This window comes from Pantherophis guttatus, chromosome 3, assembly GCF_059756535.1.
Source record: "Pantherophis guttatus breed Tessera chromosome 3, ASM5975653v1, whole genome shotgun sequence".
NCBI lineage: Eukaryota > Metazoa > Chordata > Lepidosauria > Squamata > Colubridae > Pantherophis > Pantherophis guttatus.
In genome coordinates this window covers 193421518-193447698 of record NC_142065.1, presented here as the reverse complement: position 1 = coordinate 193447698, position 26181 = coordinate 193421518, and the positions used below count along the sequence as shown (strand labels likewise).

At 35.9% G+C, this 26181-nt stretch overlaps 1 protein-coding gene across 1 annotated transcript; it reads left to right on the top strand.

Annotated features, from left to right (window-relative positions):
* Positions 1–118: 118 nt before the first annotated feature.
* Positions 119–22988, top strand: NUDCD1 (NudC domain containing 1). The gene is made up of 10 exons (XM_034422187.3): positions 119–542; positions 4026–4180; positions 5041–5226; positions 7822–8005; positions 8972–9154; positions 10625–10832; positions 11489–11636; positions 12191–12316; positions 19895–20051; positions 22119–22988. Exons 1-10 carry the CDS (start codon positions 425–427, stop codon positions 22409–22411), a joined length of 1758 nt encoding a protein of 585 aa, XP_034278078.1. The 5' UTR covers positions 119–424; the 3' UTR covers positions 22412–22988.
* Positions 22989–26181: the final 3193 nt, after the last annotated feature.

Below are 26181 nucleotides of genomic sequence, written 5' to 3'. Positions count from 1 at the left end.
GGGGGAAAAACTGTTCTTGCGTCTAGTTGTTCTGTGTGCAGTGCTCTGTATAATATGATTTGATTGCTTATTTGCACCCTATGACTATCATTAAGTGTTGTACATTCTTGATGAATGTATCTTGTTTTTTTATGTACACTGAGAGCGTATACACCAAAGACAAATTCCTTGTGCGTCCAATCACACTTAGCCAATAAAGAATTCTATTCTATTCTATTTAGAAAGGCTATCTCGGCGGCGACGACAGGCGCTCCAAAACTACGATTCCCAGCAGGCTCTGCACTGCTTTCCTACCCAAAATCCTTCGCGACGGGGCTGCCAAGGCCTCAGTGCTGTGGCGACGGAAAAGGCTTTGGAGGGCCGCTCCGGAAGCCTCTTCTCCTCAGCGGCGGTGGTAGTGGAGGCCGAGGCCGAGGCCTGCGGCATGGAGACGGCGGCGAACTGTTCGTTGCGCGTCAAGCGGCTGCTGCTCGACCCCAGGTTCGAGGGCTACAAGCTTTCGTTGGAGCCGCTGGCCTGCTACCAAGTGGGGCTGGACTCGCGTGAGTGCCGGCGTGGCGCCCGGGTTTGGGCTACGGGGAAGAGGAGGCTGCGTCGGGGTGTGGGGGAACCCTCATGGCTCGCCTTCCCGGATTTGCGGCCCTGCGGGGAATAGGATAAAGCTGGTGGCAGGGACCTTGAAGGTCTTCTAGTCCAGCCCCCCGGGAGACTGGCTGGACAGGGAAAGCGCTTCCAAGGGATCAGCCGGGGAGGATGGGAGGCAGGCAAAACGGAGCAGGAAAAGCCGAGGATATGCCCAGGCTTAAGAAAATATTTTTTTTAAAAAAAAAAAGTTTGTGTTGTGCTGTTGAGTTTTTAAATACCGGGTTTTTTTCCCCCACCATCTGAGGAAGGAAGAAAACAACATCTCGGTGGGAGCCGCCGGATCCCGAAGCAAATTGGATGACAGTTAGATGTCGTTTTGTTACAGCACCGGCTCTGTTTATGTTATTTGTTTAGTCGATTGTTTTATTTTCTTGTGATTTATTGATTGATTAAATTTATCTGACTGCCATCTCGCTGTCAAGCAATTGTTGGCTATTAGTTTCCCGTTCCTTTGAGCCAAATTTGACTTCTGGTGGCTTCATGGAGATGCATCCATCCCTTCCTTCCTTCCTTCCTTCCTTCCTTCCTTCCTTCCTTCCTTCCTTCCTTCCTTATGCCTCCCATCTCGCAACTGTCAAGCAACTATTGACTATTATATTCCTTTGAGCCAAATTTGATTTCTGGTGGCTTCATGGAGATGCATTCATCCATCCATCCATTCCTTCCTTTCTTCCTTCCTTCCTTCATTCAATATGCCTCCCATCTCGCAACTGTCAAGCAACTATCAACTATTATATTCCTTTGAGCCAAATTTGATTTCTGGTGGCTTCATGGAGATGCATCCATCCATCCATCCATCCATTCCTTTATTCCTTCCTTCCTTCCTTCCTTCCTTCATTCATTCAATATGCCTCCCATCTCGCAACTGTCAAGCAACTATCCACTATTATATTCCTTTGAGCCAAATTTGATTTCTGTTGGCTTCATGGAGATGCATCCATCCATCCATCCATCCATTCCTTTATTCCTTCCTTCCTTCCTTCCTTCCTTCATTCAATATGCCTCCCATCTCGCAACTGTCAAGCAACTATCCACTATTATATTCTTTTGAGCCAAATTTGATTTCTGGTGGCTTCATGGAGATGCATCCATCCATCCATCCATTGATTCCTTTATTCCTTCCTTCCTTTCTTCATTCATTCATTCATTCAATATGCCTCCCATCTCGCAACTGTCAAGCAACTATCCACTAATATATTCCTTTGAGCCAAATTTGACTTCTGGTGGTATCATGGAGTTGCATCTATTTATTTCCCATTTATTTGTTTGGTTATTTATTTCTACAAATAATTCAAGGCAGTGAACATATCCAACACACTTTCCTCCTCCTAATTTCCACACAACAACCCTATAAGGGAAGTTGGGCTGTGGGAAAATGACCAGTCCAAGAGCACCCAGTCAGATTTCTGGCCTAGTTTCTAGCCTGGAGCCTTAACCACAAAACCAAATGGGCTCTGTAGTTTTCTTGGCATCCTTTAAAAAATGGCTGGGGTATTTTTTCACTTCCCAAACTCTCTTCTCATTCTCCTCCTCCTCCTCCTCCTCTCCTCAAATTTTCTGTTGGTCTCCCATCCAAGTTCTAAAAACATCAGTTTGGAGTCTGCTTAGATCAGGGATCCCCAGAGAAATAAATAGGGACCCCAAAGGTTGATGAGAGTCATGAGACTATCCAAAAGAGCAAAATTGTTCTTTGTAGTACTATTAAGGATAAAGTATTTATTAAATTAATTTCAGATAATAAATGTTTCGGGTGAACAATCTGAAAATTCATGAGGGGATCGATGAGCTGAAATGTTTGGGGTCCTCAGCTTAGATTTTCAAGATTAGGGAAGATCATTTCAGCACCTTACATAAAAATGCATATTCATTTTTAACTTATCAGCAGTAGGCATAGATGTTTAAAATACAGTTAAAACACAATATAAATACAATATAGAATAAAGCCATCTAAAATACATTATATAATAAAACAGCATATATGAGTTTCTCTACTTAATTGTTCAATACATATTGAATTGAATTGAATTGAATTGAATTTATTAAACTTCTATACCGCCCTTCTCCCAAAGGACTCAAGGCGGTGTACAGCCATATTAAAACACATATAAACTCACAAAATTTAAAAACAATTTAAAACAAATATATAAAATTTGGCCCACAAGGTTAAAAGCTAACAAACACCCGATTTAAAATTCATATTAAGCCAGCCCGGCCTGTTGGAACAGTATATACAGATACTTTGGTTTCAAATATATAGTTTGGTCGTATATTTCTTCTGAATAGTTTCAAAGAAATATTTTTTCAATATGCCTGTAAATTTAATCTGGGCTAATTCAGTAAAGGTAGATTTTAATGTACATTCTTTCTCTACTTGAAAGAAAGATCTTAAGTCAAAGGGAATCAATAAGAAGTCAATTGAATTATATTAGGAACTTGATTGTTCTCTGATATTTTATTATAATTGTATTTATAAACTAAGATTTGATGATGATGATTTAATGTGGTGATTTAAGCAAAAGTTAATCTTAGATAATGTTACTGAATAGTAACTAGAATTAAGAATGATTGTGAGACAGAAGCTTGTATGCTATATAACTGCTGTAATACCTACCAAGGCTCTACCTTGGCACCTGTTCAAATCTTGGAGGAAACCTCATTTCAGAGGGCAGGCACTGCTACAAAGAACATGCAAATATCCAGAAACCTATTATTTAATTGGAAGATCCTGGAGCCTATCAACCTTGCCAGATAGGATCAGCTAGCGAAATACTGTGGGAGATCCCTAAGATGTAATGGCAAACTAGTTGAACATGGGAGATAATAATGCTTTTAATATAACTGAATAGGTTACAAAAATGTGATGACTAGACAGCTTTTCAGTATTCTGTTACTTGATAATTCAGAGTTCCACTAATGAAAATTGAGTTATTTCTAATTATTTAGCTTGCTGTATTATGCATTATATTAGTCTGTTTTGTTTCTGATGAAGAGATTTGTGGTCCTGGTATAAGAAAATAGGTATGGTAGATTTGTAGATTAAAGTTGCTGTCACAACTTAATTTTTCTTTCTTTGTGTTTTTTAATGCCAAGGAAATAGAAGCTATGAAAGTTATTAAGAAAAAAATGCCTTCTAAAATTTGCCTAAGTATTTAAAGAAAAGTCAGAGACAGTAGATGGCACTCTAATACTAATTTTACTTATCAGCCTGGTTTCTGTGTATTTACTTTTGAGGTATCTTGGGAAAAACCTACATTCCCCTTTATTTGAAATATATAATGAGGAAATTATGTTTTGAACAAGACCCATGAGTTCAATATTGTAAGTTCATTTCCTAAGTGGTTATGCAATATCATAATTTTCCTGTTTGTTTTCCCCTTCAGCGGTAGCAGAAGTCAAACTGAGAGATGATCAGTACACCTTGGAACACATGCGTGCATTTGGCATGTATAATTACCTACATCTGGATTCCTGGTACCAAGATAATGTTTATTATGTTGATCAGCTTGGAAGAGTCATGAATTTAAGTGTTACTTTGGTAAGTTCATTGTAAAATAAATATGCTAGATGTCCATGGCGGTAGCAGCAAACTGGGTAAATTTTCTTGCAAGCATGTGTCCAAGAGCTACATGTGTAATTTTCAGCAAAAATATTGTTTTTCACATTCTTGCCTCCCAAATTTCAGTATTCAGGGAGGGGGAAGTTTAAACTTCCTACCCTGAGCTCCGAAGACAATTTGTATGTTTAATCACACCTGGTCAAATAAAGTATTCAAAGCAAAATTCAAAATTAATAGTCTTCTCTCTGTTAATAGGTAATTATGGATGATCTGGATATTTGTCAAAAAGGCTGTAGTTTGTAATGTGTAATGTTTCTTCAGTTAAAGCTATTTATGCACTGTTTTTTAATTTAAATATGAAAAGGTGAGAGACTGTGCAGGTGAACATTAAGAATTATATTTATCAGTACTCCATACATCTCATTCCGGAAGTGGTTCTAATTGGTATAATAGGAAGTGGGGGGTACTAACCATGTATTAATATGCTAGGAAACTTAAATCCAAAAATACTCTCAGATTTTGACTTTTATCCCACTTGCCAATTCTTTCAGGAGAATACTACCCTTTTCAGAGCCAAAGAATCAGAGAACTTAATCAGAGAACTTCCAGGTCAATCGCCATACATTCTTGTTCAGTATATATTGCTTTTCTAATAAGGAGATTATGTTTTCTTCTGACTTCTTACTATTTTTAACTTTATTTTGTGGCTGTATAGATCAAAGACTATCATCAGAGTCCATGAAAACCTCAGCTATACTATTATGATTGTTTATTCTTTGTTTTTCTTTGTTGGATATGTTTTTTGAGTTTAAACATATTCTTTTTTTCTTGCTTTGCAGGACACTGCCTTAAAAAAACCAAGAGAAGTATTCAGGCTTCCTGCAGACTTAATAGCTTGTGATAATCGTCTTTGTGCATCACTACATTTCACATCTTCCACCTGGGTTACCCTTTCAGATGGAACAGGAAGACTGTATCTTATTCAAACTGGCAAGCGGGATGATGGTTCTTGTGAAAAGTGGGAAGTAAGTCCTGAGAATTTGTCTTGTGATGAGAAGCATTAACTATATTTTAAATGTTGTCTCCTTTCTCAAATGGTTCAAGATGCTTGGTTAAGATTACCCTCTTTCTACTGCTCACTTGCTTCAGTGTAAACACATTGGCTTTCATATATGTTTCAAAATGTAACATAAGTGTTTTCCTCCTTGTTTCTTCATTAAAGACTGCTAACCTCAGGAAACCTAATTATTATTGTCGCTTGTATATTATAATTTTACAAATGCCTGATGCACACACAAAACAGTTCTAGACAATGTGCAAAAAACCACTATCCCTAAATTAAAACTTGTTAAAGTCATTGTTAAGTTCTTGTTAAATGACCAGCCACTTACTGACCGTTCGAAATTTCAACAGACCCCCCAAATCTGTTTACAACCTGGACTTCTGATGGCTGCACACCGCCCAATCACATGACCATATTTTGGATGCTTGATAACCAGTTCATTGTTACAGCTGGTTACAGTTGTGGTTTCTCATGTGACTATGCTTTTTTTCCCCTGCTTTCCAGCAAAAAATGGCAGTAGAAATACATTGATTCACTTAACAAACATGGTGTTCACTTAACAACTATGATGTTTCCTTAACAACTGTTACAAAAAAGTCAGGTTTGGTCACGTGGGTGCCTTGACTTATGACCATCATGATTTATAATGGAAAGTATTGTTGTGAGTCAAGGACGACTACCTGCAAAATATTAAATGCATCATACCATTAAATAGAAAAATGTTTATAAAACATTACTGCTAGTTATAAGAAGATCTAACCTTAAATATGGTTAGATTTTCCATGTTCAGAAATATGGAAAATATGAAAATAAAGAACAGCTATAAAGGCTTATAATTCCCAGAAAAAAAATACATTTTCTCTAAAGTATCTTATGAAATATGCCTTTCTGCATAGTTCTGTTGATTTCTGGAATGATATTTTTTGTCCAAGTGCTAGATATGCAAATGAATTTGTATAGAAGGTTAATTAATTGAACATCATGTTGATCTTAATTGCATCTTGCAGGAGCTAGCATCAAAAGTGCTATTATCAAGCATTGAAGATTGCCCTATTTCCTAACATTCTTTGAATAAAGAAATTCTAAATTACACTTAAGCCATTTCTGAAAGAAAATGATGCAGCATAGAAATTAACTATTTCTTCTCTGTTTTATATAGCTAAAGAACTAATTTTCAAAACACTATCTAGTTTTTTGCTGGTTTAGAACCTTTAGTGGAGGTTTTTTATATCATTAATTCTTCTGTTACTCCTCAAATCAGCTAATAGTTAAGGCAGCAGGCTAGAAACCAAGAGACTATGAGTTCTAGTTCCACCTTAGGCATTAAAGCAGCTATGACTTTGGGCCAGTGACTGTCTCAGCCCAACCCACCACAAAGGATTTTTCTTGGGAAAATAGGAGGAAGAAAGAAGGTTTGTTCGTTTCAGAATAAAAATAAATATCACTATTATCTTTTTCCATAAATATCACTGTTATCTTTTTCCTAGAAATTGTGCTGAGAGTTGAATACAATAACTAAATTCAGAATTTGGGATATCCTTTTACTATTATTTGTTTGTTTGTATCCTGCTTTTATTATTTTTACAAATAACTCAAACTGGCAAACATATCCATCATACCTTCCTGTTATTTTCCTCACAGCAACTGGGAGATGAGTTAGTTTGAGAGGTAGTCACTGCTCCAAAGTCACCCAGCTGGCTTTCATGGCCAAAGTGGGACTTGAATTTACGATCTCCTTCCTTCTAGTCTGCTGCCTTAAATAATAGACCAAATTGGCTCTCCATCCTATGTTATCATACTATATATTCTATCTCAAGAGCTGCACTGATACCTTATAAACATCCCTAAAGCTTCCAGAACTTTTTCAGTATTTCAATAGAGTTTTTAGTATCTTTTCTCATTCATGTGTTCATAATTAGTCTTGGAATTTGATTCATAAAATTGGTTTATGAAAAGATAAACACATTTCCAACCTGCCCATAGAGCTTTCTATTATAGATTGAGCAATATCTGTGGTGGCTTACTCATTTTCCTGGATGATTAAGGAAGTGTATACAAGGCATATTAATGTTCATGGTTTGTGGCATAAAGCTACAATTAAGGGGATCCATCCATCATGATAAGCCAGTCCCTGAGAAAAAGGCTTGAATGAGCACTGAGGTGATATTTTACCCTTTGCAAAAGATTTTTAGTGTTGAGAGATGGACAGGCAGAATAAGTTTTATTGTCTAGACTCTAGATTTATGTGTATGTTGCTCGGGATAGATGATTCAGTTATAAAGATGGAACTTCTGGGACCAATAACATAGTTTGTCTATTTGTATGGGGGAAAATAATCTTAAAATTGGAAGCAAATGACCATATGCCATCAGCAACATCTAAAGCACTTCAAATAAGTATTTTATTTTCCTGTTATATGAACTGTGTGGAGTGGAAATAGTAGATGCTGAATTATCATTACAAAAACACAGCCTGATAGTTCTATTAGAGCTGAAGAATGGATTGTGCACTCAGAAAATATTACTCAGTCACTTACTAAAATTCCTTCTTTCTCCAGATACTATTCAGTGAAGAGTTTGAGACTCCCTTTATTATAGTCCACAGCCTATCGTTTGTGCAGTCAGACGCACATTCAGTTGGTGTGTTGCTCTTACGAATAGAAAAGGATGAATTGGATGCACAAGGCAGCGGCTTTCATGTTTCATTGGAATGGGTTACAATTGTGAATACTTCTAAGGAGGGTGAGTGTTTCCTTGGTTTTACTTTGCTGGTATATGAAACATAGATGCTGGGTATCTATACGTATTTATTACATTCTTACTGTAGGAATTCTGGAAACTGTTAACTTGGGGAATGTAGAAACGATATGAATACAAATTTGCAAATACCTAATAGCCCGAAGGTTTGGAAGAGCTATTAGAAAATATTTCTTAAAAGAAAATATGGTAAGGTGGAATGGCATTAAAAGTAGTAGTAAATCACATTGAAATTGAAGAAATTACTTTTTAATAAATATTTTGTTATCCTTCCTGTTTCCCAGAAATGTATAGAAATAGTTTCAGATGGCTGAAGCAGACTCCATGTTACAAGCAGTCATCTTTTCAAACACTTTTCTCTAAGGCAAAGCCTGGCAATAGAAATCAGTCATGAAAATGTGCTGGGTGAATTTGATCTAGTCATTTTCTGTCAGCCCAGCCCAGCCTACTTCATATTATATGGAAAAATGAGAGGAGTATGCCCTTGTTCTCTGCCTTGATCTGTGGACATAAGGCAGGGCAGAAAATGGAAAGCCAGATAGGTGACTTTGGGCTGATCACTCTCTCGGAATCCATCAAGCTTCACAAGACCATTTATAATTTTTTAAATTTATTTCTATCCCACCTTTACAATTTTTACAAATAATTCAAGGCCATGAATGTATTCAACACACTGTCTTCTAAATGAGGATTTTGAGATATTCCAGAACAGTTGTTAGTAGCATAATTAACCTTGGAGCTATAAGGAGAATATATGTGTTCTGTGCTTCTATATCTATATAACACTTTTCCAAGGACTTCATGTTGGTTCCTTTCATGAAGGCTATATTAAAGCCTTCTAAAAACATTGTCAGATGATGCCCCAAATTTTGGTATGATTAAAGTATTGTTCAATGCTTATCCTGTAAAAATGGGAGGAATTAAGAAATTCAAAGTTTTTTTTTAAATCAGGTGAAGTGTATGAAGTCTCCAAACGCCGAGTTCTTCAAGGAAAATCTGTTCCTCATTATGCAGCTCTAGAACCAGATGGCAGTGGCCTGATGGTTATCTCCTACAAGCCCTATACTCTTTTGCAGAATGGTGAGACCAAGCAAGATGAAAATGAAAAGGAGAAAACAGAAGCAAACAGGAAAGGTAACCTCCCTACAACTCATGCTATCCTGAAGCTTTATAGTGGGAAACATAATTAAAATCATGCAGGCTTGAAAATTCTTCAGCGTAGCCATGCTGCGATCTAATCCCAGAACATCAAAAGCAACCTTGATATGTTAGCTTGTGACACAGTTTTTACAGTTAAAAGAAGTAATTGTAGAAGTTAGAATTAAAATATATTTACCTGTATACAATATATTTACCTGTATACAATATATTTACCTGTATACAATGGGCATCTGTTTAAATATTTAACTTCCCAAAGCCTTCAATATGTATGATTGTAGGATTATAAGAAGCCATGGTGATGCAGAAATATGACATATTCCAATTTATGTCCATTTAGGTGAATAAGATAAGTAGACCTCTCAGAAGATAATAGTTCATAGCCTAGTTCAGACATTATAAATGATGGGTAGTGTTGTTCATTCAAAAGCTTCTGCCTTTTTAGCTAGCAGAGTTGCTAGAAAAAATTCCATGCTAATAGTTTCATCTATCCTGTATAGCCAAATAAGGGAAAGTGATACTTTTATTTTTAAAAAGTTGGTATATTATATTGATGACTTAGTAAATTACAGTATATTTGTGGTAGGGTTATCTTATTATACTATTCAGTTAGTGTCTAAGAATGACAGTAATATTGTTTTCCAATGATTCATAAGATATAATTGTTGATGCGATTTTATAAATGAGAACAGTCAAGGAAAAATGGCAACTCTGACTAACAGCCCTGTCATTTAATTCATTGGAAGATAATTGCATACAATTCAACCTGCATTGGGCTATATCAACATAAATATAATTTCAAAATCGGTGGAAGTAACTGTTCTGCTCTTTTCTTTTTTGGTCATTCTTTAGACTCTTGCCTCTAGTTCTGGGCTCCATGATTTATGGATCCTGAAAAATTGGAATAATTTCAAAGTAGGGCACTGAAGATGATCAGGGACTATAAATCTAAGTGAAGAAAAATGGAAGAAAACTAATATGTTTAACCCTGATAAAAGATGACTAATAAGAGATATAATTACACTTTTCAGTGCTAGAAAAGACTTCCTAACATTAACAGCAGTTTGACCTCATCTGGATGTGTTTTAGTACTAATTAGCTGGTCATTTTTATGGGCTGCTTTAATTTGCATTTCTTCACTGTGCAGTAGATTGAACTAATAGCCTAAACTGCCCCTTTGCAACTCTTATTATTCTATTTAAATATGCATTGCATTTTTAAATTCTCTTTATATTTAATGATTATTTGTACCTTCCTAGTAGATTTTAAATAATGACAGATGATGTACTTTGAAGCTGCTGTTACTTTTCTTTTTCTAGTTTCAGGTAACTAGGCAATGCAACATTTTATTGTACAAATAACCGGGTTTTGACAGCTATTCCACAAATCTTTAATGTTTTAACTTTTAGCTAATTATGTACTCCCCTTATGTGCTTCTGTTTATAGAACCTCTATATTACTGGCAACAAACTGAAGATGAATTGACAATCACTTTCCGACTCCATGAAAACTTTACCAAAGAAGATATACATGTCAGCTTTTCTCCAAATCATCTCAGTGTAGCATTGAAAGATCCACAGTTTCCTATACTGAAAGGTGACCTTTTTTCATTGATTGACCATGAAAGCTCCACATGGATAATTAAAGAAAATAGGTATTTATTTTAGTGTTGTGTGCTTGATCTGTTGAATTTGTTACATATGTCAATCTGTAACCTATTGCCATTTTTCACCCACCTTCTATTTAATGGGGGAAAGGGGTAACCAGGTGGTGGCATTACTAAAATAGTTTTAGTGTAGATTGCCACAATGAAATGAATATCAGTAGTATGTACATTCAACAAAGCAGTCATATAGGGATCGTTTAACATCATATTGTTTAACATCTGAGTTTTTCAATAGATAATCACCCATGTGTGAGTCATAAAATAATGTTGACTCGATTGCTTATCTATAACGAGTTTTTCATGTCATCTATAAATCCATATGATCCACTCACTTTCCTATTGCAGATGGTTTGTTTTTCTTTATAATTTTGGGATTGCTGTCAGTCATCAAAATTGAGGCGAACACATGGTATATAAGGCCCGAAGACAGAGATTCTTAAGGAATGATTTAATTCTAAACTGTTCCAGTGAAAGTGCACCATCTACAGTATATGTGTGAATTCATAGTTGGGTTTCGTCGAAGAACCCTCAGTTACTACTATCAAAGCATTGTGAATAGATTAATCTAATTTATTTAATATTAACTCCTGCATTCTACCTTTGGTTATGGCTTATCAATGTTTATCTATTTTATCCATTCCCAGATTAGAGATAGTTTTAATTAAGAAAGAAGAAGAGAAGCGTTTATGGCCAGAACTGATAATTGGTGATTCTCGGGGCGAATTTATTATGGACCCAGCTCGAAGTGCCACAATAGCTAAGCAGCTGATGTATCTTACTTCTGATGAAATGGTAAACTGACAATAAAATTTGCGGTTTTAATATATAAATACACACATCAAAATGTATTTCAATCTAGTGGTTAAATTGTAAGTTGCATGATTTTTGAAATCATACTTTATTGAATATCCTACAGTGATTGGCTTTATATATTGTGTTTAGTTATCTTTAGGTAGGCTGAAAGTGATGGACGTATTTCAGACTATAGTTATGAAATTAAATCATTATACCTTGAAGAAAAGCTCAATATGCATAAACATAAAAAAGGGGGACAAAAACCCAAAACAATCCTCCCAAAATTCTGAGTTTCCAGGTTTTTTTATGAGAAACAATTATTGTTTCCCAACCTTCAGTCTGAAATGTTTCAGTTTAGGGTGCAATTATCTCATGCTCCTATGAATTGACTATATTCTGGAATTACACCCTTTTAAAGGTATCAGTGAAATACTGGATGCAATACATGTATTATAGATTCATTATTATATCACATGCTTCTTTTTTACTGCTATTTTATTAATGTTGGCTCACAGAATGCATAGAAAGCTAAATTGAATTCCTGATTTCAGAATCCAGACCCTAACAAAGAAAATCCACCATGTAATGCTCAAGAGCTAGAAGAATGCGACATTTTCCTTGAAGACAGTACAAGTTTATGTAGATTTGACGGTCATACTATGAAGATCACTCATGTGGTAAGCATTAGATTGTATTTTTAAATCCAATAATGGTTGATAATTTACAGAGTTCATTTCTTTTTTTCTGTTGGTTTTTCTGGACCTTCGTTTTGGCTGGCAGGGTGCTGTAGGAGGCCATCCAGGCTGAAAACGGGGTGTGGGGGGCCGCACGCGGGGGAACCCACACCCCATTTTGGCTGCCAGAGGCACCGAGGGCCTACTATTTCCAGGCCAGCCCTGTGGGCCAGATTTAAGCAACCCATGGACTGGATTTGGTCCGCGGGCCTTGAGTTTGATACCCCTGGTGTATATGATAATAACAGTTCATCTTAGCCAAATAAAATGGTGCTATTTATTATTGGGCAAATTACATAGATAATTCATTATGACAGAAAAAGAGAGCATACCTAATAAGCAATGGAACTATATAAGCTTTTCTTTATGGACAAGAAATAAACAATTGCTGGTTAACAACCATGAAAGTTGGATATAGCATTGTTCATAGTATCCTTTTCATTACTTATTTAAAAGACACAAGCATGGTTCCTTTCATGTGGGATGCTGACAATTTTTATCTGCATCTATTTCTTTGAAATTGGATGAGCAAGATTATATAAGTTTGGTACTTGTATATAAGCATATTCATTGTTTATATTCATAGCTATATAGGAAAATATTTGTAGTTGAGGGTTGAAATGGGGGCTCTTTGGTGCTCTCTGAGCTTGGTTGTTTTCTTGCCAATAATTTCCTTCCAAAAATACCTGGGATTCAACAAGGATACAGTGCACTTGTTACTTGGTCTTACTTTTAAAGAGCATAAAAAGCTTGACTTCTATGAAGTAATTCAAATTCTTTTAGTCGTGCCCAAAATTAGAGCAATTCCTCACTGTTGGGGGAAAAATATGTATTTAGTATTCTAAAAAGAAAACAATCAAAGAAATATCTGCAGACTATCAACCAGTAGAGTAGCAAGGAAAGCCTTGGAAAGATAATGAGATAACATGCTTTTATTTACAAAGATCAACATTATACAATGGCTTTCCTATGAGATTCTATGGAAGCGACAGTTGGATTTTGAAGAAGCAGGATAGAAAGAGTATTGACACATTTCTGAACTCTGATGGTGGAAAAAGTTCCTGAGAACATTAGGGGCATCAAAAACAACAAATGGATCATTGAACAAATTGTTCCAGAGTTATCACCTGAAGCACAAATGACCAGGTTGAAATGACTATATTTTGGACATATTATGCGAAGACCCGTGTCTGTTTAGCAGTTTTTAATACTGGAAAAAGTAGAAAGTACAGTAAAAAGAGTGATTAGGAGTAAGATGGTGGATTCAATTTTGGTGGTGATGGGTGCACCCTTGGATGTAGACGGATCATCCTGGAAAATCTGTCTCTGAGGTTTCCAAGAGACAACACTGACTTGATGGGACATAAAATTGGTCAAGAAAAAAGCCTGAGGTCTATTTTGGCTGCCAAGTTATACACACCGAATGGACAAACCTGTTTATCCCACTGGTCATTTATTAAAAGAATTCTGCAAAAAACATACAGTAGCTTCCAATTTGAGGTGCTATCTCTCAAATCACATAGAACAGTAATCTCCATAAATTTGTACTACCACTTGCTTTCCTTATCATAGCTCTCGGTTTCTTTTATTTTTCCTGCAACAATCAATAGTTGAATTTCCTCATTTCCTCATGCATCATCATATCTTATGTGGCCGCCAAGAATTGATCAGTTAAACACCTTATCGCTAGTGTCAGTTTGAACCCTTAAAGCTAGAAGGACGGTCCTGCCATAACATTTCATTAGCCATGAACCACCCAGTGCTTAATATAGCTCATTCTAATGGGTCATGTCGACCTAACTTAAAATCTGCAGTGCAGCAATCTACTCTTACTATCATTAAAAATAAACTTCACCTTTTCAGATTCCTAATATTTACACAACTTGACATTTAGAAGGGAGAAGCAGAACAAGTAGCTGGGTGCAATCAAGATGAACCTATCCGTAGGCTTATTGAAACTTAGATCTTCAGTCTATATTAGCCTTTTCAACCTAGTGCTTTCCAAATACATTTGACTATAACTCCCAGGATTCCCAGCCTTGAGAGTTACATAACACAGTTGGTCAATCCACCTAGAGTAAGCAGGGCACAATTTTCAGCTTCCCCCCTTTTTTGGGGGAGGGGGGGCAGGTTGTGCTATTCTGAGGAGAAAAATGTATTAACATTTCCTCAGATGTTGGATGCTATTTTTGGGGGGGGGGGCGGAATTTAAGGCACTTATTTTCCCTGCAAATTCCTATGCCGAAGAAATTGAGTTTGAAAACTTTATCCACTCCATTGATAAGAGAAATCATTCTCTGTGTCCACCAAACAAGGCAAGAGCAGGAAGTGCTTTTCCCAGAAGAAAAAATATTGTTCTCCCCTGATATAATGGAACCATAGGGCATCAGGCAGAGAAGGTTTATCCATATAGTTATTTCTCTTTGAATGCAAAACTTCATGAAATGGTGGCATAACTTGGAGTTCCTAACCAAAACAACTTGACCATCACTGTGATGATACTAGTAGATTTTTAATTCATTATTCAAAATGATGCTGTGGTTAATTTTAAGTATGTGTGGATGAGTCTTAATATAAACATTAAAGGTTAATTTAATATGTTGTTTTCTTTATTGAGTTTCTAACTCAATACTGCATTCTAATTCTACTGGTGGCACAGTGATTAAAATGCAGTATTGCCGGCTAACTCTACCCATAGGCTGGAGTTCGACCCTGATGGGGCTTGAGGTTGATTCAACCTTTCATCCGTCTGAGGTCAGTAAAATGAAGACCCAGATTGTTGGGAGAAATATGCTGACACATAAAATGTTCAGAGAGTGCTGTAAAACATTATGGAGCAGTGTATAAGTCTAAGTGCTATTACTATTGCATTTATACAAAAATGCAGGATTAGGACAACAACATGTTGAGCACTGAAGAACAGAGACATAAGTCCCAGAAGCATTGAAGCAAAAGAAAAATGTCCCTTCTAGAGTTATTTTTGTTTCTGTTTTTTGCCTGAGAATAGGAAGAATACAGAACTTCCAAAAAAAAATGTAATTTAGTTATATTTTCAGTGCTTTTTTACAGCTATGAAATCATTTTATTTTTAACATAATTATATGTAAATATGTATGATTATATGTAAAATTTTAAAAATACTTCTGTGTATAGATTTCATTTCTTTGTATCTTAATCCATTATATATCTTTAAAAATAAAATGTTATGAATTCTAAAATTCATTTTTCTAAATTTCTAAATTTTTACAGCCATAAATTGCCCAGAAAATAATGAAAACAAATGGTTTTTTGTTTTGTTTAAAATCCCTGGGCTTTTACAGCTGTAGGGGAAGGACCATTACAATGGTCTCAGATCTAGAAATCACATTATTTTTATTCCAATTTGATCAAAATTAGCCTCAAAAGACAATCCTCTTCTGCTTCTGGTCTTTTTAAATATATAAATTTAGGTAGGTGTACAAGTGTTGTCTTCCAGCATAGGAAACTGTAGGATGAAACTTACTCGACCAAAAAGCTTCAGAAAATTAGCAAAAGCTTCCCATTCCAGCTTGTATTGGAAGAATGCTAATTACATTTACTGGGAGTCCTCACTTAATGACCATTGTTTTAGTGACGTTTTGAATTTAAAATGGCACTGAAAAAAGTGAGCTATGACCAGTTTTCACACTTAAGACTTTAGCAGCACTTCAGTAATGTAAGAACTTTTTTTAAAAATCAAGGCAAATGAAATTTGTAAACTAGTAAGCAAGATTAGAGATGGTCAGAACCATTCCAAATAGCCCCATTTTGTGTTCAGCAAAACATAACAGCTTCTAGCATCTTGTTTCTCATAAAGAATATGCATGCTCACTTATATTGCATCCTCAAATGATTTGTGAAAATATTTCTGTTAAAAATATGCGATTGCTTTGCAGAGAAGCCATACTGAGAATCTCATTTTCACATCAGCAGTTAAAATAATACTATCTTCTTCTTCTTGTTTTCTGAATCCTGAAGTTGAATTGAGTTCTTTCTTGGCAGTGAGTAGATTAGAAGCACTTCATTATGGGATATTTAAGCTGCTGTGAATATTAGTCTGTTGGAAGAAAAACAGTACAATTATGTATTTGTTGATACCACATTGTTTCATTGTTGGCTTTTGTTCTTTAATATCCCAAGGAATGAATTTGTAAGCCATCGGCTATAGTTTCATTGGGGAGAACAAAGTTTTGTGCAAGAGACTTGGTGAAAAGAATACTGTGTAAATACAGCAGGCCTAACATAGCATCTGATTTCATATTGTCTTTTTTTCTTCTGTTCAGTTGTGTTGACTAGGGTTGATATAATAACAGTGTTCCAACATCTAAGGGGCTGCCACAAAAAAGAGGGGTCAACCTATTCTCCAAAGCGCCTGAGGGCAGGACAAGAAGCAATGGATGGAAACTAAACAAGAAAAAACTAACCTAGAACTAAGGAGAACTTTCCTGATAGATCAATTACCAGTAATCGCTTGCCTCCAGATGTTACAGGTGCTCTATCACTGGAGGTTTTTAAGAAGAGATTGGACAACTATTTGCCTGAAATGGTATAGAGTTTCCTGCTTAAGCAGGGGGTTAGACCAGAAGACCTCCAAGATCCCTTCCAAATCTGTTATTCTGTGTCTGATGGCAGAGATTGCTTGGGCAGCCTCTGCAGTTTTCTTGGCAAGGGTCTTCAGAAGTGGCTTGCCATTGCCTCTTTCTTATAGCTGAGAGAATGTGACTAGCCCAAGATCATCCAGAGGGCTTTGTGCCTTAGGCAGGACGAGACCATCTTTCAGTTTCTATCTAGCCTGGTACCTTAATCACTATATTAAACTGGCTCTCAAGCCAGTTTGCCTTAATACGGGTAGTTCCAGTTGCGATAGTTAGGCAAATTGCACACAATTGTTAGGAGCTTCATCACGTGATTGCCTATGTGACTTTTCTTTTTTACTTTTAATGCAACTTTTATTCAGTTGCTTTTGTTACTAGGGTAGGAAAAAAAGTATATCTAAAATTACATGGTGTAATGAACTATATTAAATTGCAGTGAATTTTTTTTTGTTTATCACTTAACTATTCAGCAATGTAAGTTGACCTTTTGCATATTGCAATGTGGATTTTATTTGTCAGTATAAAATGGATATATATATATATAGTACTACCTTATCTGTTTTTTTTTTTAAAAAAAGTTAAAAGTAGAATTTATTTTCCAGTTGCATTAACATTTTTCATTCCTATAACATGGAAATCTCTTCTGTCTGGAGATTCTTTGTTGTTGATTTGCTTCATGTGGATAAGATTATAACTACAAACTGTACAGTATTTTAAAAAGGGCACCTAAAAATTATAGAACAATCAGTTTAACATACTCCTGGCAAATTGATAGAAATGAGAAACAAGGAAACAGTATTCAAGCATATAGAGGAGCATGAGTACTACTCAGGTAAATTCTGCCACACCAAACTTTTAGAGTACTTTGAGAGTGTTGAGAACCATATAAATGTTAGCACTATATCTGAATTTTCAAAAAGTCATTGACAAAGTTTCTCATCAAAGGTTTTTGAATCGATTTGCTGGTCATGGGATAAGAAGACCTGTTCTTTTGGGAATTGATATGTGGGTCAAGAAAACAAAGGAATAAATGGGCTTTTTTTTCTCAGTGGAAGAGAGAGTTTGAGGTGGGTTGATGTGGGGAAAAATAGGAGGAGGAAGGAGAGTCAAGTATGTTTGCTGCCTTGAGTTACTGATAAAGTAATGAAGGCAGGATGAAAAACAGTTCTGTGTTGGGTCCATTGCTTTTGAATTTGTTCATACATGATCTGCATTTAGGATGAACCAATGAGCAGTTAGGGAGAGAGATGTCTGCACTGCCTGCTTGTCAGAACCCATAAAACATTTGGCCCCTCTGAGAATCAAAATGTTGGAGAAATACTGGTTTTGTTCTAATCCAGTAAGACTTTCTTACAGTCTTGCGTAAATATAAATATTGCCAGTTTTGATTGCCTATAAATAATTTAGCAGTTCAGAAGATGTAGAATATTATCAGTAAGCATCCGTTGTTTATTTTGTAGCTGCTAAAAACTAGAAATTAACATATTCTAATTAAAGTTTCTATTTAAAAAAACAAAACAAAACTGGAGCATGGTTTCTCCTCTGCTAACCTGTGTACCTTTTGATTTTGATTTAAAACATTGGTATGATTGGTTCTATTGAACTCAGCAAAGCTAAGTAAGTACCTAATGGGTAGTATGCTGTCTTTATGATGTGACAAACCATGCTTCAAAACGCCAACTTGTGTGAAATGGCCATGAAAAAGATCCCATTTTCAATCCCTTGAAAGTTGTAAAGCCAAAGTTACATCCCTCTATGGTACAAAGAACTTTCTTGGGGTTCGTATAGAGCTAGAGCTTCAGCTACAAGGACAAAAATGTCACAGAGTGTTTGTAATTGGCATCTTACTTGTAATTGACACACCTAGGCAACTGTAGTAATGCGCAAAATTCAATGTAAAATTAAATATTTCAGGAAAGAAGATACTGGATTAAGACGTTAACTGTTCTTGATTACAAATTCTGAACCTTGGTTTTCAGCAAGGAAGCCACAGTTTTTCTTACAAAATACAATGGACGGTATTGAATATGTAGCCTCTGGATCCTTTTTTGACCAGGTTATACTCTTTTCCAAATTCAAAATATTTATTTATTTGGATTCCATTCAAAGTCTGAAAAAAAATAGGTTATGTGTTAAAAATGGCGTAAAGATAGTTTTTTGCTTCTGTTGGAAATAGCAGCCTTAATGATTTGGCATATCAACCATCCTAATTATGATTGCTATTTAAATGTATTCAGCAGACCTTTTTTACAATGTGCTAATGCCATTTATAGGTCTGGGGAAGACAGATAAAAACTGCTTTTCTAAAGGAACATACAGCCATTCCCAAGTTCATAGACTTTAAATAGCAATCTTTATTCCAGTTTAAGTACAACATGCAGAATTCCACAATCTATATCGACATCCTACATAAAATTCCCATAATGATGCTTCCAAAAAGTTTATGTTTTTCCTGGCATTAGTCTTTTGAAATATAATATTGCACAGCAAGTAATAGTGAAATAATTTCTTTTGTTTCACTTGTTCTGGTTTTTTTAAAAACTTGTTAATCATCCTGAATATTACTTATATTGGAAAAGGTTATAAAATTAATAAATCTGCGTTTATCCAATAAGATTCATCACCAAATGAAGATCTGAACCTGCAGATCCAGCATTAAAAGCACTACCAAACTGAATCAGGGAGCACAACTGAATATAATCAGTTTTATATAGTGTGCGCTAATCCTCCAATCCCCAAATCCTAATCCTTTAGAGCAGATCAGAACTGGACTGGAAAATGCAATATACAGAGATTTGAACTGGTCAACTTTTTTTTTTTTTTTTTAACTGATATCGCTGTGTTCTGTGTAGCCAGTTAGTAATTTCTGTATTGGTAATAAAGAAGATTGCTTTTCTTAATCCTGCAGGTAAACCTTGGAAGCAATCAGTATCTTTTCTCAGCTGTGGTAGATCCTAAGGAAATGCCATGCTTCTGCTTACGCCATGACGTTGATGCTCTTCTCTGGCAGCCTCGCCCAGATCAGCAAGACAAATGGGAGCACATTTCTACTTTCAATGCCTTAGGTAAGAGAAAAGGACTACACAGTATTTCTCTCTGATTGAACAATTGAAGCACTTTTCCACTTAGTTCAGTCATCTGTGTTCATATAGCAAAGTTTCCAATTAAAATTTGTTTGGGCTGGGTTTTGGAAATGGTTATCTCAGAAAATAGCAATCTTGTGATAAAAGAGATCAGTAGAGTAATTGAAGTGTTGTCTCATCAAATCTATTTTTCTTTTTTCAGAATTAAAGGCTAGCTTTGTAGAAGAAAGCTTCTGCAATATTAGGGAGAATATGGAGAAAATAAATTTGTTCATTATTAAAATTGTGGACTATTTCCAGTTGAGGATAAAAGCCTAAATTAAAGGAAATCTTCCTGAAGAAACTTACCTGATATTTCCAAGATCTTTATGCTGAGTTAACTTGACCAGATTCTAGTCAGCAAAAGTTATTTGTGATAGTCATAGAGTCCTGGCCATCTAAGGTTGCAACACCCATTTATACCAGAGAATCTGACATCCTCTAAAACAGGGGTCGCCAACCTTTTGGACCTCAGGGACCACTAAAATGGATAATTTTAAATCCCACAGACTACTAATATGAATTTTTTAAAAATATAAATAGTATTTAGTGCAATATAAAAAATGCAAATAATTTTTCTGGGAATCACCAAAATTTTCTCGCAGACCACTAGTGGTCCGTGGACTACCGGTTGGTGACCGCTGCTCTAAAAGGCAGCTTAAACTTTAGATGTTAATTCCACCCTCTCTCTGGTATGTAGTTTCATTAGCTGTTTTTGAAAATATTTTTTCAGTATTGCCTCTGTGTACATTTGCATGGACGCCCACATCTTTCAGTCATTTTAAATTGTGCTGTGCTTTTATTATAAAATTCCTCACATGACGTGTAAACATTGCAGAGTGAAATGGAAGCATTTATACCAATAAACAAGTCTGGTCTATAAAAGAAGAAATTTAATTTCTGTTGATATAGACTGGAAAGGTGGAAATAGGAGTATATCAACAAACAGTTTAAAAGTTTAAAAGTGCTATTTGGGAAAAAAAAACCTAAAATGCCCAGGATTTGCAGCTAGCTAGAAAGAAATCTGGCCTTTTTGTTTTGGCTTCATCTTAAGAGTTTGATTAAAAACTAGCAACATTTTCCTTCTCGTTTATTAGCCTGTTGCAATATGGCATACAACATAACACTTCGGTGATAATCTGTTCCAGTAATTGGTTCCAAAGAAAATATGCCTTCATTTTCCCCATGTATAATGAAAGATTAGAAATATCTTGCCAGCTGCACAATTAAAGGGCTCAGACAGATGTGTCAAAGATAATCAGTGTAATTCTTTAAACTTTAGAAACTCATTTTCATTTGATGTTTACTTTGAATTAGAATGAGAGCAACATATCATAGAGTTCAAATGCTGCGTTGAAAAACTGGAGAGCCAGTCTAGACACGAGGTTCTACTAATGTATTTTTCATGTGATGTCCTCTTAGCATGTTTGTCATAGCTGTGTGGGCCTTATAGCTTCCAAAAACACCCCAAATATATTCTATTAGAGCAGCAGTGTCAAACTTGATTTCACTGAGGGCCACATCAGTATTGTGTTTGACCTTGGGGCGCCAGAGGGGGCATGGCTGGGGTGGGCATGGCCAACTTGATGTGACTCATGTCAGGGGCGCCTATGGTGGCCCAAGCTCTCTGCCAGCAAAAATGGGCTCCCAAGCTCTGTTTTCAGCTTCAACAGCCTCCTTTGGCCACCCATGGACCTCCCGAATTCCATTTTTGCTGGCAGAGGCACTGTGGGCCGGTCCTTTGCTGTTTCCAGGGTGGCTCCGTGGGCCAGATCTAAGCATGCCACGGGCCAAATCTGGGCCCCGGGCCTTGAGTTTGACACCCCTGTATTAGAATAATCTAGTCCTGAGGATACAAAGCTGTGTACATTTATCCAGCTGAGTCCCAAAGAAAATGTTGTGCCCCCTACACATCTTACACTGCATTAAATAAGAGAGCAAAAACTCACACAACTGGTCTGTGAGATAAAAAAAATAATTATTTGCTTTTTCTGGCTATGTGTGTTTTAGGCTATGTGCAGGCATCCAAGCAGGACAAGAAATTCATGGCTTGTGCACCAGACCACTCATATTCTGCCCTTTGCGAGTGCATGCGAAGAGTGTTCATCTATCGCCAGCCAAGCCCTCTAACCACTGTTCTCTACAACCGAAAGGAAGGCAGACAAGTTGATCAGCTTGCTAAGCAGTTGGTAGCAACTCTGGAAACACACGATTCTTTTTTGGGTTTTCAAGCAACAAATGAGAGATTGTATGTTCTCACAACAAAAGCTCTATTTATAATAAAAGTAAGCAATGAGAATTAATCATGGTCTCATAATGACTACATATATCATTGATCTCTCTGCATTCATAATGAACTCCAGTTATGACTCCATAACGTAGCACAAAAGTACAAAATACCAGTATCAACTATATTGCAAAGATAGTGTAATATAATGTGTACTGTCTCCTAAAGGATGACCAACATTGTTTTGTTGTATATTTAGGAGAGAAGCAGGTGGAGATTTATTTTTTAATAAATGTATTATTATTTTCAAATTGTCTTAAAGCTTTTTATTGTAACTGTTTCTATTTGGTCTCCTGAATCACTTAAGATATTCTGAAAATGTAATTTGCAGCTAAGTAAAGATATTTTTAGTTTTGTTTTAATTGGATTCTTTAACATTTTCTTTAAATGTTTTCCCTAAATGCTTGCATTGGCTCATTGAACAAATCAGACTGAATATGTACATCCACTTTTCTTAAGCATATTTGTAATTGAAGCTCAAAATTCTCATTATGTGCAAATGTTGTAATTGCAGTTGGATTGTATCTGGTTTCCAGAGGCAAATCCTCATCCACTTGAGAAATAAAGTAGTTTTTTTTAAAAAGAAAAGAAAAGGTTTCGGTGTTCTTTACCTTGACATTAAAAATGGATTTGAGAAAATTTAAAGATTTGTTAGAAATTGTCTTCTCTGAGCTGGTACTATTTGAAAAAGATTGTGAGTTAAAATGACTGTATATAAGTTTTTACTAGGAGGAACAAATTTACCAAGACCCATTAAAGATAATCTGGCTGAGAAAGTAGATTTTACCATGGGATAAACAGTCCAAGATAAAAGAACAAATCTTATTTTGTACAAGACTTCCAGTTACTACAACATAATTGTGAAGCAGGGGTGAAATCCAGCAGGTTCTAGAGAACCTGTAGTGGAAATTTTAAGCAGTTTGGAGAACTGGTAGCGGAAACTTTGAGTAGTTTGGAGAACCAGCAAATACCACCTGTGGCTGGCCCCCGAGTGGGGTGGGAATGGAGATTTTGCAATATCCTCCCCCCAGGAGTGGGGAGGGAATGGAGATTTTGCAGTATCCTTCCCCTACCACGTCTACCAAGTCACACCCACAGAACCGGTAGTAAAAAAAATTGGATTTCACCACTGTGTGAAGTCAATAATTTTCAAAAATGTTTATGTGCCAGTTTAAAGCAAAGTTGCAGCAAAAATGATTACTCCTTTTTCCAGATTGCCTTTTTACTACACACTAATAAGAGGAAAGAGCAGCTAAGATACTTTAACTTTAAAAGGAGTTACAACACCAACAAACCACATCTAGCTAGATTAACGGCTCTTTTCTAATACTTCTTTCCATGTTGAAAATGGAATGGTGCTTTCAGTTAACCATAGTTTGGTAGCAGGGTGGATTTGATTTAAATCGAGTTGATTTAAATCACAATTTAAATCATGATTTAAATCACTAGTAAAAAGGCTTGATTTAAATCAACTCGATTTAAATCATAATTTTTAAAGAGCAACTGTCATCTTTGCTACTCCTTTGACCCACTGTTGACTCACCGATAGTCCCAGTGTTGCAGAATATAGAGCCTTGTGCTACATAACTAAGCTCCATTTCATGATGAATAAACTAAATTATTTATGTATCTTAAATAGAAAACTATCTTACGATAGATTTTTACCCCAAAAGTTTTTTATTAAAATAAATTCGATAAAAATCAAAAAAATCCGATTTAAATTTAAAAACACTGATTTTTTTGATTTTTTTAAAAAAATCATTGATTTTTATCCACCCTGTTTGGTAGCATGTCTGAAGGAAATCAGTTATGCCCACATCTACAGTGGTTTAATTTTACATCATATACTGAACTGCATGTTGCATTAGCAAAACTAGGGAGGGCAGTCAGAAGGTTTGCTTTTATTTTTCCTCTATTTATTTAACTACATGTACTCTACAACATTGCCAAGCTCATTTAGATTCCTGAGCAGTTGGGAATACTCTTAATGTACAGTTCAGCTTCTCCTCTTCCGTTATTTCCATTATTTCTGGTCCATTCCATTTTGAACAAATGGTATTTTCTGAATAGTATATTCCAATCATGAGATTCATCTCATTAGGTCCCAGTTCATTGCCATTAAGTCATACTTAACTTCTTTGTGTAAGAATTTGTTCCCTTGTTGCTTATTGTCCATACTCTGGTCATTACTACAGAGACCACAAAAACTATGAACTTTATGATCCAGTCCCAAAAATGCTTTTTCAAAAGGCAACCATTTGTTTTTCCTTAAAGCACCTTGGGGACAACCATTATCTGGATGACCGAGAATTTCCATAGAGATTTATGACCCAGTGTTCTTGATTTTTTATTAAGCAATTCAACAGACTACTACAGCTACCCACTTCCTTCACCACTTCTTAAGAATGGATGGCTTGGTCACACCCACCTACCCCTGATTCTATTTAAAGTATTCCTGATTAAGCTCAATATATTTCAGCCAAACACATCAGTCAATCCTCTTCGGTATTCTTCCCTTTCAGATGGGTCAGAAGAATAAATAAGGCCATCTAAAACTATAAAACAGCAATGTTGCAACAAAGTCCAGAACAATATTCATTTTTTTATTCTATGATTGTCTAACGTGGAATGGACTCTTTGACCTAGTTAATGTGTTAAACCAGCATTCAATAGCTCTCCTCTGTCAAAACCTTCCCTTCTCTATCAGCATTATGCTTTTCGATGATGTGTAAAATCTCCTTCAAAGTCAAGTTTGACTCCTGAATACTACCTGGACAATTCCATGTAGTTTCTTGGCAACAGCACAGAAGTGGTTTGTCAATTTTTCCCCCCAGGATGTGTGTGTATTTAATTTCACTGAAAAAATACTTTTTTCCAGCCCAGATCCCTGAGATTCTTTGCTGATCTTCTATTAAAACAATAACTAGGGTCAACATTGTTTAGCAGCTGGCCCCAAATTCAACCAGATGCTATTTGCTTGCGCTCTCAGCTGAACAAAGCAGTGTTTTAAAAACTATCCAGTGAATTATTAATGCTTTACTGCTATTATCAAAAACTCTCTAGAGAAGAGCAGGAACTCAGAGTGCAAAGAAAACTAAATTTTACAACACATTTGGCTGCAATTAAGCAGAATCTTTGCCCCTTCTGCTCATGTTTATTCAATCTATCACCCTTCGTGTAATTTTGTTACTTGCAATCCAAATAATATTCCGTTCAAATCCGAGGTATATTCTTGCCAAAGAAAATTTCCGAAAGTACCAAAGAAATTATTTGATGGTTTTCTGAAATATTTCTATGGAGGTAGTGCTTGGAGGAGACCAAGAATAATCTCTGCCAATCCAAGCAGTATAGAAAGGGAATATAAATCATATAATGATTTATACATGTTTCATCACTTGGAAGAACAATTTTAGTTACCTCCAAAAGTCAGCTGTTTTTTGGCAGCTAAAGAATAGCAAAGTGCTTTTTGGGCGCACAAAGTAAGTGAATGAAAACAATTAATCTCCAAATGGCCAAACAATGAGAACAATCTGACTTCCTAATGCACCTAAATTCTGTTTAATTGGGATGACAAAAAAGGCAATATCCATTCAAATGTGTGTACTTTTTTTTAAAGAGAACAAGTACCAATGATCATAGAGGACCTGTCAGTCTTTTTGTTTTGTGTCTTGACTAAGTTTTATAACATTTACAGGAAGCAGTGCTTTTCAAACTGAGTACCATTAACTGTTCCTGCCACAACATATATCAAGTTTATATGTATATGTATTAAGATGCTTCATCTGT